This window comes from Ursus americanus, chromosome 20 (genome assembly GCF_024610735.1).
Source record: "Ursus americanus isolate L20-20 chromosome 20, mUrsAme1.1.p, whole genome shotgun sequence".
NCBI lineage: Eukaryota > Metazoa > Chordata > Mammalia > Carnivora > Ursidae > Ursus > Ursus americanus.
In genome coordinates, this window is record NC_142146.1 from 38,399,245 (window position 1) to 38,413,182 (window position 13,938).

Consider the following 13,938-nt stretch of genomic DNA (forward strand, 5'->3'; position numbering starts at 1 on the left):
TAAGATTACAAGGCAGCTGTAAAAACGGAAGATCAGTACTCCATATGCAAATAGAGTGATCTCTCTACTGTATTAAGTTAAAAAAAGCAAGGTAAAAAACAGAGGTTATAATAGGCTACCTTTTGGGGCAAGGTTAATACAAAAATTATGTGTGTGTGCATTTGTTTATACTTTTAAAAAGGGGAGAATTATACAAAAGTTAAAAATACTGATCATAGTTAGAAATGAAAGCTAGATTCACGAATCTGAATTTCAGACAATGTTTATGTTTTACATGAATTTAAAATTAAAGAGCAAAAAAGCAACCTCTAAAAACTTTATAAACAAACGAGGGGCACCTGTGTGACTCAGTTGGTTAAGCGTCTGAATTCGGCTCAGGTCATGATCTCAAGCTCCTGGGATTGAGCCCTGCTCTGCGCTCAGTGGGGAGTCTGCTTGTCACTCTCCTTCTGCCCCCCCAATACTCTCTCTGTCTCTCTCTCAAATAAATAAATAAATAAATAAATCTTTTTTTTTTTTTAATTTTACACAAACTGAAACAACTGAACCTAACTGAATATCAAGTTGGTGGCACATGTACACAGAAAAGAATTACTTCACATGACTTTAAAGCATATTATTCTGACACTCCATCTCTAGTAAGTACAGTCTAAGGACTAAAAAGACCTCTGGAAAAAAACAAAAATATATAAGTAAACAAACATAAATAAAACAAAAAAAAGGAGCTTCAAGAAGCTTAAACTGCATTCAGTAGTCTGTAAGAAGTAATACTAAAATTCTATTAACTTAAATTAGGAATCCTACATGCCAAAATCTCAATGGCCTGAAAGAAGTGTGGGGAAGGGTCTTAAGGAGTGAATCTGTTTTTAAGAGATTATATTTAAGAGGCCAAAAAACCAAATGTGTGACATGTGCATGGTATTTGGATTCTGATTCAAACAAACCGACATCTTTGGGAAAAACATATTTGAGACAATTGGGGAAATCTAAATATGGACTGAGTTTCAGACGATATTAAGGAATTCCCATTAATTCTGCCAAGTATAATAATTCATGATGGTTGTATTTTTTTAAATGCCTTACCTATTAGATAAATCTGAGTTATTTACAAGTGCAATGATTTGATACTGGGGTTTTCTCTAAAACATTCCAACTAACAATAAAATAGGTGGAGGTGGTCAGATTAAGTAAGATTAGCAATGTTGATAACTGTTGAGGTTGGAAAATGGTATGGAGGGATTCATTATACTACTTTATTTCCCAGTATGTTAAAAGATTTCATACTTGTATGTCTTTAAAGAAGTAAACATATTCCCTTTCAATACAAATATCCTTTCTATTTTAATTATGTACAGTCTGAATCCCTCAAAAAGATAAGAATTCAAGTTAGTGCTACTGGGAAATGCAAAAATTCTAATGAATTTAGCCGGTCATTTACCTACAACACAATTCGGGAAAATCATCCTTGAATCTCAGGCCAGTTCTTAGCGTGGTCATCATCTTCACCCTCACAGAACTGACGTGTTTTGGTCCCATCAACTTCATCAAAGACATCAAACTGTTCAAAGCCTATAAAGTTAAGTAGGGCTTTAAAATAAAGCCTATAAACAAGTCAGCAGGAGCAGATGAGCCCTAAGGACAAGATCCCACCCACATCCTAGAGTAGTACCTATTCTCTGGCAACACAATGTTTAAATGTTGGCCAGTTCGTTTGTCCAAACTCTTATGTAAAAATTATGAATTTGAAAAATATAAGCTGAGTTCTGGTGTGTTTTTTTCTTGTGATGGTAATTTGTTATTTTTGTCCTGGCAGTCCTCTAGAACAGTAATTCTTTTATATTAAGGATATAATACCTATTGTTTAATTTTCTTCATATTCATCCCAAAGTATTATGTAGCAGCATGCATTTTTGTCCTAATGGTACTAATTTCAAGATGCTCTGAATTTAGTAAAACAAACAAATTTAGTAAAACGAAACTGATGACATACCCAGAAAATTATGTACACATTTTATTGTGGAACACAGAATTAGACTTGTATCAACAGCTCCAGGTTTTAATGAAAGGGTAAAGAAAACTCTCTAGTCAACCTTAACTATGTGCTAAAACATACAAGCTTTTTATGGTTTAAAAAACAAAGTATAGTTTTCTCAGATTGGAGGTCATTCTCTCACTCTGGATAACAATAAGAAAGATTCCACGGAGATGGAACAGAAGTTGTCTGGAGGATTAAATTTACCAGTTGACATCAACAGAATAAGTACTGGCTGTGGAAGTAGAGTTTAACATTGTATCATGTCTTTCTTGGCTCCTTAAAGTTATTAAGACAAGAGAAGTACAGACTGATATAAAAGTTTCTACTCATAGATTTTTTTCTATAATTTTACTGACTACAGAGATAGAAAGCAATAAAAAAGGAAATTCAATCAGTATCTAAAATTCTATCCTATTCTATGGACAAAACTTCCAGTGGTGACCAACTGTTACAGTAGTCATAATGAAACTTCATTGTGCCAAACACATTTAAACATAAATTGACAAATACTGAAGGTACTTGACTTTATATAACCTAACATTTTTGGTTTTCAAAAACACCATGGGCCATGACTCACAACATACCAATCTGGACCAATGAACTCAATTATGCAACTTTTATTGAGCCATCAGAGATGCTAGTCTCTTTTTTTCCCGCTGAGCTAGATACTGTGATGACATGAGCCTGAAGCCATTGGGGTCATTATCTGGCACTTACGTATAGAGCCAATCTAGGGGCATTTGAGCTAAGAGATGAATTCTGAGAACGCTGTGTCCAAAATCAAGTTATGCCCATAGCTATATTGCTCTCACAGTTTTAGTCACAAAGCCAATAAATTCTTCTAAGCCAGTTTCGGTTAACACTGGCTTTATAAACAAACAAACAAACAAAACCTGTAAGTGATATATTTCTTCTTTCTAGACTCCCCAAACGCTTATTAAGGGATAGAGGGATTCAGAATGGTGTATGTTTGATTACTTATTTTTTTTAAAAAATAAATATTCTATTTTGAAAAAATGCACAATCAATGACAAAAATAAACAAAATTACCAAGGTACTCTAGGGAAGAGGCTACATTTGCATCCCAAACTGCATGCAAACCAGCACAGGGATTACTATAGTGGAAAACTCCAATAAAGACTAGTCCTGAAAGGACTAAGCAGAACACCAAATTATGAAAAGAGCCCGGCTTCTTGAATAAGGATTCTGCTGACTACATATATTTATTTCTTACCTTTAAATGTTTGTAGCTACAAGCAGAAGTCATGTCTCCTATAAATTCTATACAAATTCTAGAACTTTGCAACTTAATATCACTACCTACCATTTTCTTATCTTCAATGCCAACACTGGAGCTCAGTAACTGCATGTTAAAAAAGGCCAAAATGCCCAACAACTTAGGTTGCAAATAGTCAGCCTAATGAAAAAAAACCACATAAAAACAGATATTATGTAAGTTTTACACAGATCAAATTTCATAAATCAACAATTTAATTAACGTCATTTTCTATATTACCTATGTTAGGATATTAGAAGTAATAAGCACTTGGTGGATTTTCTCTAAAAGTAAGTATCTTCACATCTAGTATTTTAAAAATTAGTGAAACTGATTTATAATCACCATGACAAAATATGATTAAACAGTACTCTACAATGAGAAAATCATGAGCTTTTGAATTATGAAGTGTGCTGGGGGTGAGATCCTCAGGATCTGACTCACAGAAGGACCCAGAATGAAGAGGATATTTAATCTTAAGGAGAAGAACAGAAAAGGACAAAGTGACTGTCCTTATCTAGAACATTCAGAGTCAAGATGGGGGGAAAAAAGTATTAAATAAGGAACAATGGTCTGACACAAGAGTCCATATCCCCTCAGGTAACAGTGGTAAGTGGGTCCAAGGCCATGGGCATCAACAGTTACATGCTAGGTATCACTGACCATGGCACTTTGGGTCTCCTGAAGTGAACAGGATTAATTCTTTCTTATAAGAGGGTCCTAGAGAAAAGGGCTTTAAGTCAGCTAAACCTGGGTTTGAATCCCAATTTTGACCTACCCAGTGTGTGATGCTGGGTAAGTTACTTAACTCCTCTGAGTCTGTAAAATGAAAAGACCTATTGCACAGAGATGTTGTAGAGATTAAATAAGATAACATGTATGAAGCACTAAGAAAATAGTAAAGTATTGCTTTTGCTGCAGGAGCCACTGAGGAGCGGCAGCCATGGCGCTACACTACTCTGTGACCATGGGCCTCAACAAGGGCCACGAGGTGACTAAGAACATGAACAAACCAAGGCAAAGAAGCTGCCACAGGCACCTCATCAAGCACGTCAAGTTTGTGCGGGACATGATATGAGAGGTGTGTGGCTTCACCTCATCTGGCAACATGCAATGGAGCCACTCAAGCTCTCCATGGATAAGCATACCCTCAAGTTCATCAAGAAAAGGAGAGGAACACACATCCATGCCAAGAGGAAGAGAAAGGAGCTGAGCAATGTCCTGGCAGCCATGAGGAAAGCAGCAGCCAAGAAGGACTGAACCCCACTCCTCTGTATGTAATAAAGCCTTTTTGGAACTTGGGGGAAAAAAGAATATAGTAAAGTGTTATATTTTACAAACTGGGAATGTGAGTACTCTGCAAAGAAGAATATTCAAAATATTTACATATGGGCAAGGAAGGGGCAAGAAGTATACTGGGGTGCCTGGCTGGCTCAGTCAAACATCTGCCTTCGACTTGGGTCATGATCCTGGGGTCCTGAGATCAAGCCCCGCATCAGGCTCCTTGCTCTGTGGGGAGCCTGCTTCTCCCTTTCTCTCTTTCCCCCTGCTTGTGCTCTCTCTCATTCACTCTTTCTCTCAAATAAAATATTTAAAAAAAATAAAGTCTGAGTAGACGGTAAAAAAAATAAAAATAAAAAAAAGTGTGGTATGACACAAGCCACAAGGGATGGTCGGTTGTACTGAATACCATTGAAAGGTTAAATAAGATAAGAAAAGCGAAGTAACCATTGGATTTGACATCAGGAAGACTGTTTTTGAACTGGATAAGAATTTCAGTGGAATAGTGAGAACAGAATTAGATTAACACGAACTGAAGAATGCATGGGAAATGAGAAAGAAGAGATAGAAATCTCTCAAGATATTTTGCTGATAGCCTTTTGAGTCTCTTGAAGGAATGAGGGCAATCAAAAGAAAAAAACAGTAAGCCTGAAGATTTATATATATTTTTTCACATGAAGAAGTAAATAGTAAAGTATATACAAATTTAAGATAGGGAAAGATAAAAGGGGATAGCATATCTTCTAACTTTCCCTTAAATACAACAATGGATTTTAAATACAGTTAGAACTGACAAGGTTAGTATGTTGTGCCAAACAGGTAGTTGGTCAGGGGAAAGGGCGGGGGGGGGCATCTACAAATGTTTTCTAATCTATAGTTAAAAAGTAGTGAAGAAAAATTAATTTGAACATTTTTGCTCAGTGAAAAAATAAGATCTATAATCATTTCAAAACACATATTTTTTTTTTTTTTTTTTTAATTAATAATGATTTTTTATTATATTATGTTAGTCACCATACAGTACATCCCCGGTTTTCGATGTAAGGCTCGATGCAAAACACATATTTTTTAACACTAATATATGTCAATACCTTGCTGTGTGACCATGCAATTTAAATCATCAACCTTTACAAAATAAAAATCCCAATTTGAAATTTAAACAAATCTCTAGCATTTGAAAGATGCATACAATACCTGTTTCTCCAATCTCACGATTAGGCTAAAAAAGGCAAAAAACAAGCAACCCATGTAATATTCCTTACCATTAATTCGGGTGATGTGATCTCTCTGGGGCCCTGATATGGATCATCACTAGATGCAAATGAGGCAAGTATTGACAAACCATTGAAAACCTGTTGATAGTGTTCTCCAATACGTAGCAATAATTCATTATGCAATCCTTGGAAATCTTGTCTCAATAGACTCCCCAGTTCAATTTCTGTTTCATTCTAATCCAAAGACACATTAAAAAAAAAAAAAAAGGCTTTCGGAAGTATCTTGATTTTAACATCCTATTAGTAAATCAGGGGTTTTAGATCATCTGACAAGATTTACTAATGGTATTTTTAAAAGGTATTAGAAAAGGATTCTAATCTCGATTTCTCCCAGTAGGTCTCCCATAGGCTACAGGTAACAAGTGATTAGGCTTTATTTTCAAATAAAATTTTAAGAGGAAGTCCCAGTTTTCTTAAAATATCATCAACTCATTATTCATAGATACATAACCCCTGGGAGAAAATACAGTATAGTGGCTTAGAGCAGTCTTTCTGGTCAAACCATTTGAATTTAAATTCCAGCTTTGTCACTTGTTACTTTTGCTGTGATCTGGACAAGTTACCTAATCTGACCTCTCTCTGCCTTAATTTTCTAAACATAAAATGGAAAAATAATAGTATCTTTATCTCATTGGACAACTAATGAGGACTAAATGAAATGATCCATATAAATTGTTTATAAAGTTCTGACATGTAGGAAAATATTATCATTCTACCTCTACAATATAGATTTTCTTTCTTAAAACGAACAAACATACTCAATATTCATAATTCTCATGTGGAAAGAAATCTATTGCTACTATATCATGAAACACATGAAATAAATTAACATCAGAGAAAACAGTAGTCACATACGCATATCTGACAGTTTCTCCTGTTCCTGCATAGTCTTGTGTTTTTTTCAAAGATATTGTTACTGGGGTGCCTGGCTGGCCCAGTCAGTTAAGTATCCGACTCTTGATTTCAGCTCAGGTCATGATCTTAGGATCCTGGAATCGAGCCCCGCGTCCAGCTCCATGCTCAGTAGTGGGGAGTCTGCTTGTCTTTCTGCCCCTCCCCACTGCTCATGCTTGCATGCTCTCTCTCTCTCTCTCAAATAAATAAATAAAATCTTAAAAAAAAAATGATTCTCTCTCCCTCTGCCCTGTGTGCGCTCTCTAAAAAAATAAACAAGATATCACTGCTAGCATGACACCAAAAAAGAAGTATAAGCTGTAATTTTAAATTTACAAAAACAAGCAAAATACTGGGCCAAATTGTAATCACAGCACTAAGTAATTAAACAAAACACTAACATTATGCTATAGTTGAGACTGCCTCTTCCTGTAAATATAATTACGTGCATATCAGTCAACTTACAACTCCAATTAAAAAATTCATTTTTTAAAGAAGATTTTATTTATTTATTTGAGAGAGAGACACAGAGACAGAGATAGTGAGAGTGAGCACAAGGAGGGAAGAGAAGGAGAAGCAGGCGCCCTGCTGAGGAACGCTGATGCAGGGCTCGATCCCAGGAGCCCAAGACCTTGACCTGAGCTGAAGGCAGATGCTTAATCGACTGGGCCACCCAGGTGCCCCATAATCAAAAAATTCTAAAATGAGGAGTGCCTGGCTGGCTCACTTGGAAGAACATGTGACTCTTGATCTTCGGGGTGTGAGTTGAGCCCCACAATGGGTGTACAGACTACTACAAAAGTAAATAAACTAAAGAAAAAATTCTAAAATGAAATGAGTTGAGAACCTGATCCATGAATGGATGATTATCATATGCCATTATGGTGAAATGATCAAAGAAAATAACAAAAGAATAGTTCTATTTAATATGCTCCTCTAGGCTCCAAATAAATCTTATTTACATGATACTATTTGCACTTATATTACTCTAGAATAAACTATAAATTACCTACCCTCCTTCCTACAAGAATGTTACAACAGCTTTCCTATAATGCTAATTTAAACAAGAGTAAAATATACACAAACATTCAATTACCTTCAGATAATGAAGGGCACGTTCTAATTCATCCTTGGAACAGGAACAGACCAAATGAGAAAAAATATATTTGAAGTTATTTATTAAAATCTCTCTACGATTGACATTTAATTGTTTTCCTAAAGTTCGAATGAGAGCAGAAGCTGCAGGGCTTGCTTTGGCGGCAAGGTCAGGTAGCAGAACTTGTAATGTCCTCTGAAAAAAAAACACTACAATTACTAAAAAGTACATTTGTCCAGGTAATAACATATTCACATTAAGTTATATGCAAAAATATTTTAAAATGCCAAACAAATCTGGAGTCCATATGTGACATACTTAAATTCAGATTTACCATTTATTCATTCAACAGATATTTACTGAGCCTTTACTATAATTCAGGCACTACAGGTATAGAAGCAAAATAACGGCCAAGGTCTCTGATAGCACAGAGTTCACATTGTAGCTAATGTATAAGCTAATACATTAAGTAAAGAAGATAATCTTTCATGAGTATGTGTTAAAATATACTCATGCTCGGGGCACCTGGGTGGCTCAGTCGTTAAGCGTCTGCCTTCGGCCCAGGGCGTGATCCCGGCGTTCTGGGATCCAGCCCCGCATCAGGCTCCTCTGCTAGGACCTGCTTCTTCCTCTCCCACTCCCCCTGCTTGTGTTCCCTCTCTCGCTGGCTGTCTCTCTCTCTGTCAAATGAATAAATAGAATCTTTAAAAAAAAAAAAAATACTCATGCTCTTAGGCAGACGTTCCAATTTGGATTTATTATTTGGGCTAACTTGGATTTAGACAAGCAAGAGTAACCATAAATAGAATATTTTAAGGGTTTTTTTTAATTAAAAAGTTGAAAAAAATTTAAAAGTTGATGCTTCAATATTAATAAAACCATTTTAACACACCATCCCAACATGGCAAAAAAATCTGTTTTGATTTTGGTCTATTTCCTTTAAGATCTTATTCATTAAATATATACAAAATTCCAAACATAAAGTGGTCGGCCTTTCATTTGTTCATTCAGTATGTATCTAAAAAACACCTACTACGTGTCAGTCACTATCCTCAGCACTGGAGATGCAATAGTAAGCAAGCCTCAGTCCCTGCCCTCAGAGATGCTTACACCTTACTTGTTTTATACCTTTCAATATAATATTGAAATGAAGCTATTTTAAGACTGATTTAACATTTTAAGATAGTTTAAAAAATATTAAAAATTATTATATTAATGGGTCATTCCATAATTACTTATAACCTAAATATTAGACATGTAGTTTCTTTTCAGGGTTTTGTTTAGTTTTGCTACTTGGAAAATGTTGCAATGAACACCTGCACTTTTTGATTCCCAGAATGAAATTATGAAGGAAAAAGTAAGAATATCTTTATGATCCTTAATGTATACTATCACATTTCCTTCCAGGATTTGACCAATTTACAAGCAGTTTAAGTTTCTTTAAAATATAATATTATAGGGAGAATTAGTTCTGACAGTGTGAATCACTATTATAATTTATTAAGGATAATGATAACTTTGCCCTTGGGAAAAGGTAAGAAGATAATCTACACCATCCATCTTTCAAACCTCAATCCTAATGACATTTCAAAGGCTTCCCAAACCACTCTATACTACAAACTCTGTAATCTGAATTCACAGAAGATCATATATACCAATAGTTTTGTACCATATTACTCTAACTCCTTAGGGATAAAAATGGTATTAGACTGTGCATTACCAATGGAACCAATCATAGCACTAAAGACATAAGGGTTCAGTCAACTGAATTAGACAGCATTAATCGATTAGTATTAACCTTTCAGGATAACTAACGATATAAAGCAATAACTCAAATTAACATGAATTTAAATTTTATAACATATCAAAGTCAAAAGAAAACATGTAAATTTGAAAATTCACAATCTGTACTTGCCAGATTTTCCTTAAAATAAGACTAGAATGGAATAAATGCAAAATATTCAATTGAAAACCTCAATTAAGTCAACTACACCTTGCAACTTACAGTAAGGAAACGATTAAGATCAGGAAAGTCAAAAACATTGGCAATTTCAGACAAGGTATTTAAAGCCATTTCTCTCTGGTGAGCCACATCTTGTTTCCGCATCTCAGCATTCTGGCATGGAGTACTAGGAAGTGCTGTCATCTGACTGGAATGGAGGGATTCTACTAAAAACTAGAGCAAAACAATTTGGTAGTTTTTACAAGGAAGGAAATTTAACAAATTCTCTCTAAGCTAACACAAAGGACATTATCAGTGCTTTAAACACATTACCTGAATTAGCTCATTCAATCTTTAACAACCTTAATGAGGTAGATTATGTCATAATCTCCCTTTTACAAAGCAGAAACCAGGTTTAGTTAAGAAATTTAAATTTACATCACTAACACGGCAAATCCAGTATTTTAACACATCCTAACTTTTCAACCATGAATTGAATTAATCTTTTTTAAAACAAAGTGCCTGGGGCGCCTGGGTGGCACAGCGGTTGAGCGTCTGCCTTTGGCTCAGGGTGTGATCCTGGCCTTGTGGGATCGAGCCCCACATCAGGCTCCTCCGCTATGAGCCTGCTTCTTCCTCTCCCATTCCCCCTGCTTGTGTTCCCTCTCTTGCTGGCTGTCTCTATCCCTGTTGAATAAATAAATAAAATCTTTAAAAAAATAAAAAATAAAACAAAGTGCCTTACCCATAGTATCAAGCGATAAAAAAGTTTATCCTAAAAGAAAGGCTAAAAAAGCATTTCTTAACAGATTCACAATAGAGCATAATAATTCAATATATCATAAGATGATTTTCCCCCTTCCATTTATAATATACATCTTCACACCAAGATCATAAAATATAAAACTGGTAAGATTTAGGTTCTCTTATTAAATAAACTGAATATATCATTTTAAAAAATATCCTTTAGGGACACCTGGGTGGCTCAGTCGGTTAAGTGTCTGCCTACAGCTCAGGTCATGCATGATTCTCAGGGTCCTGAGATCAAGCACCACATCAGGCTCCCTGTGTCCCTCTCCCGCTCATGTGTGCACGTGCTCTCTCTCTCTCAAATAAATAAATAAAATCTTAAAATATATGTGTGTGTGTATGTGTATATATATATATATATCTTTTAAAGCAGGACAAATAAAAAATATGTATGACTTTTTTTTTTTTAAACTCTTGCAAAGTACTGCTATTTCCTATAGTCAAGGCGAATCCTGACTCTCACCTGACAGATGGGTTTCTTATACTGGCTGAAAAAGTTTTGCAGTTTAACACTCTTAGCTGCAACCAAAGCTCTGATTTCTGTATATGCTGCTCCAGAGACAGATGCCGACTTCGATAATAAACAATGCAATAAATGCAAAAGTGCAAAAGGTACCAAATCTCCTTTTGCTGCCCTAAAATTAAAAAAAGTTATCATCAATGTCTCAAATATAAATGGAAATCCATAAAAAGTACATGTTGATAACACATTTCCTTCTATATCATATCTGTCACACCACCATTTGTAACACAAAGCAAACAAAAAAAGAAGTATACAAATTCTGCCAAATATACCTTCCAATATCCCCTGTTGTAAGAATCAAGGTATCCTTCAACTCATTATTTCTTGAGATTTGAGCATGTGTATATGCTTCCTTCATTCTTAAGACAAAAAGCTAGAATAATAAAATTAACTAGTTAAAGAATTTTTTAGAGTCAGGTTAACGAAGATACAAATGTTTAAAAAATAAAAACTATCAACCTCTTTTATAAATCCATCTTCAGAGTCCAAGGATTCCAATATGTGCTTGATATTTCCACTAAAAGCCACTCTCACATCCTTGTCTGGATCTTCCATTAAATTTAATAAAGTTCCAAGAACTGTTTTCACATCTGTTTCATCTTCTCTAAAATCAAGGTGCTTACAAAGATGATATAGATTATCTATGAAAGCTAAAGGGTGAGAGCATATAATACCTAATTAACACATCAAAGTTTTACAGTAAAAATACCAATAAACAATATACAAAGATTTCTAACATGCCTTAGAATGTCAATATTTAAATTAGTAGAGCACATAGAATTGTAGAAGATTAAATTGCATATTTACAAATTTAAATTTACTTTATACTTAATAAAAGTTATAAATACTTTTAATCTAAAATTCTAGATTTTTTTAAGTTATAAAATGACTAGTCACTTAGATTTTATAGATCATTATATTTTACCAAGAGAGACTTAAAAGCACACTTCACTAATCTGGAGTGCATGGGTGGCTCAGTAAGTTAAGTGTCCGACTCTCAATTTTGGCTCAGGTCATGATCTCAGGGTTGTGAGAGCAAGCCCTGCATCGGGCTCTGTGCTGACTATGGAGCTTGACTGAGATCCTCTCCCTCCCTCTGGCCCTCCCCACCCTCTTTAAAAAAAAAAAAAAAAAAAAAAGCACGTTTCACTAATCCAAAGAACTGTGAACTAAGGGCAATGTTAGCCGTACTATTAATCTCACATTACAAGATTTAGGGAGTCCTAGAAACTACCTATTGGTGATGTATTATTTTGAAAACTTGAGAACAAGTTGAGATTTATTACCCAAACAAATGGATCTTACAAGTACTTGTGTAAATCTCATGCTCTCAACATACTCATATATCATTACCATTGGAAAAGTGGCTAAGAAGATAGAGCCTATATACAGTCTTCAGTTGGGCAAAGTATCTAATTATTTGAAGTTCTGAAGGTCCAAGGTAGTGGCAGGGACACATTAAGAAGGTCCCTGCTACTACTAAAGAAGATATAAAATATTGAACCTCATGATACTGAACCAAACACCAGGTATCCCCAAATAGGCTGTCATCAAATGAGCATTTAAAAATCCAAAAATTACTTCCCTTGTTAGTTCTGTGACACAGTCTAATTCCAGATATCCCATTTACAAGTAATCATTATATGACTACTGAATCAAACAGGTCTAATTTTTTAAGGCTTCGAGCTAATTCTATCACTGATTTAAAAGAGAGGTTAAAAAGGTTTTAAACTAGGGCGCCTGGGTGGCTCAGTTGGTTAAATGCCTTTGGCTCAGGTCATGACCCTAGGGTCTTGGGATCGAGCCCCATGTCTGGCTCCCTGCTCAGGAGGGAATCTCCTCCTCCCTTTCCCTTTTGCCCCTCCCCCCACTCATGTGCGTGCTTGCTCTCTCTCTCTCTCATCTTAAAAAAAAAGGTTTTAAAGTATTAGATAAATCATAACAAATCACTCACCAAGTTTCACTGGACTAGGTGATTTTTTTTTCAGTAGGAAAAGGAAAGGTTTGCAAAGAGAAGCTTTTAGTTGAGAAGATGAACATTCATGTTGAGAAGTGACTTTAAGGCTTTTACAGAAGAGGTCAATATGTCCATGCTCAGAGAAAGGTTCTGTTAAAGAACTTGTCAAATAAAACATGCCATGAAGCGTACAGACAAGCTGACCAAGAATAGAGGCAAATTCTTTCTTGACAGTGTCAGAATCATCTTTGACTTTATCTCTGGGGAGAAAAAAGAAAAGGTACTAACTAAACCTCGCTTTATTTTGTCGTCTAAATAGTCTTGCTTAATTTGGGGCAAAAATAATGGTAAGACAAAGCCTAGAAGAAGAAAATTTAAATTCTAAAACTAAAATCAACATTTGCTCTATATACCCAGCAATATACATAATTTTCATATAGTATGACTTTTCCAATCAAGTTATATATTCAAATTAAAATATTAATACATACATAAGAATCTTGGGAACTCTGTTACATGAATTCTGCTGCTGCAATAAGATAAAAAATCCATTAACACAACTAGCTCGGATTACTTCATGGGAGCTCTGTAGGGCCCAGCTATAAATTGCTGTTCTCCATTCAAGGAATATTCTTCTTGGAAACAAAGTTAGAAGAAACACACACCGTGACTGTGCCTGTGGTGCTGAAAAAATTAAGTCTATTAAACAAGATTTCTAAGCGTTAATTTTACTTATAAATTTATGTATACAAATACATATTCATTTTATGTATGTATTCATTCTTTGTTGTAAAGTAACATTTAAAATACATGTAATATTAAATTAAAAGCTTTTTCAAAAATAAAGCAT

General features: G+C 34.9%; 1 protein-coding gene and 1 pseudogene across 4 annotated transcripts in view; one reads left to right on the top strand and one right to left on the bottom strand.

Moving 5' to 3' along the window:
- The window catches only part of ATR (ATR checkpoint kinase), a 103,644-nt gene that overhangs the window by 67,005 nt on the left and 22,701 nt on the right, over positions 1–13,938 (bottom strand). For all 4 annotated transcript variants that reach the window (XR_015727884.1, XR_015727885.1, XM_045791917.2 and 1 more), the window contains 10 exons: positions 13,580–13,772; positions 13,086–13,348; positions 11,591–11,781; positions 11,404–11,504; positions 11,072–11,243; positions 9,862–10,032; positions 7,857–8,051; positions 5,855–6,040; positions 3,360–3,452; positions 1,439–1,569 (listed from right to left, as the gene is read on the bottom strand). Coding sequence is in view for 2 of the 4 variants with exons in the window: in XM_045791917.2 (XP_045647873.2) it covers positions 1,439–1,569; positions 3,360–3,452; positions 5,855–6,040; positions 7,857–8,051; positions 9,862–10,032; positions 11,072–11,243; positions 11,404–11,504; positions 11,591–11,781; positions 13,086–13,348; positions 13,580–13,772 (1,696 nt within the window). In the remaining 2 variants the exon portion in view is untranslated. The remainder of the gene's footprint in view (positions 1–1,438; positions 1,570–3,359; positions 3,453–5,854; positions 6,041–7,856; positions 8,052–9,861; positions 10,033–11,071; positions 11,244–11,403; positions 11,505–11,590; positions 11,782–13,085; positions 13,349–13,579; positions 13,773–13,938) is intronic.
- On the top strand, positions 4,255–4,571 carry LOC123788445 (large ribosomal subunit protein eL36 pseudogene; annotated as a pseudogene).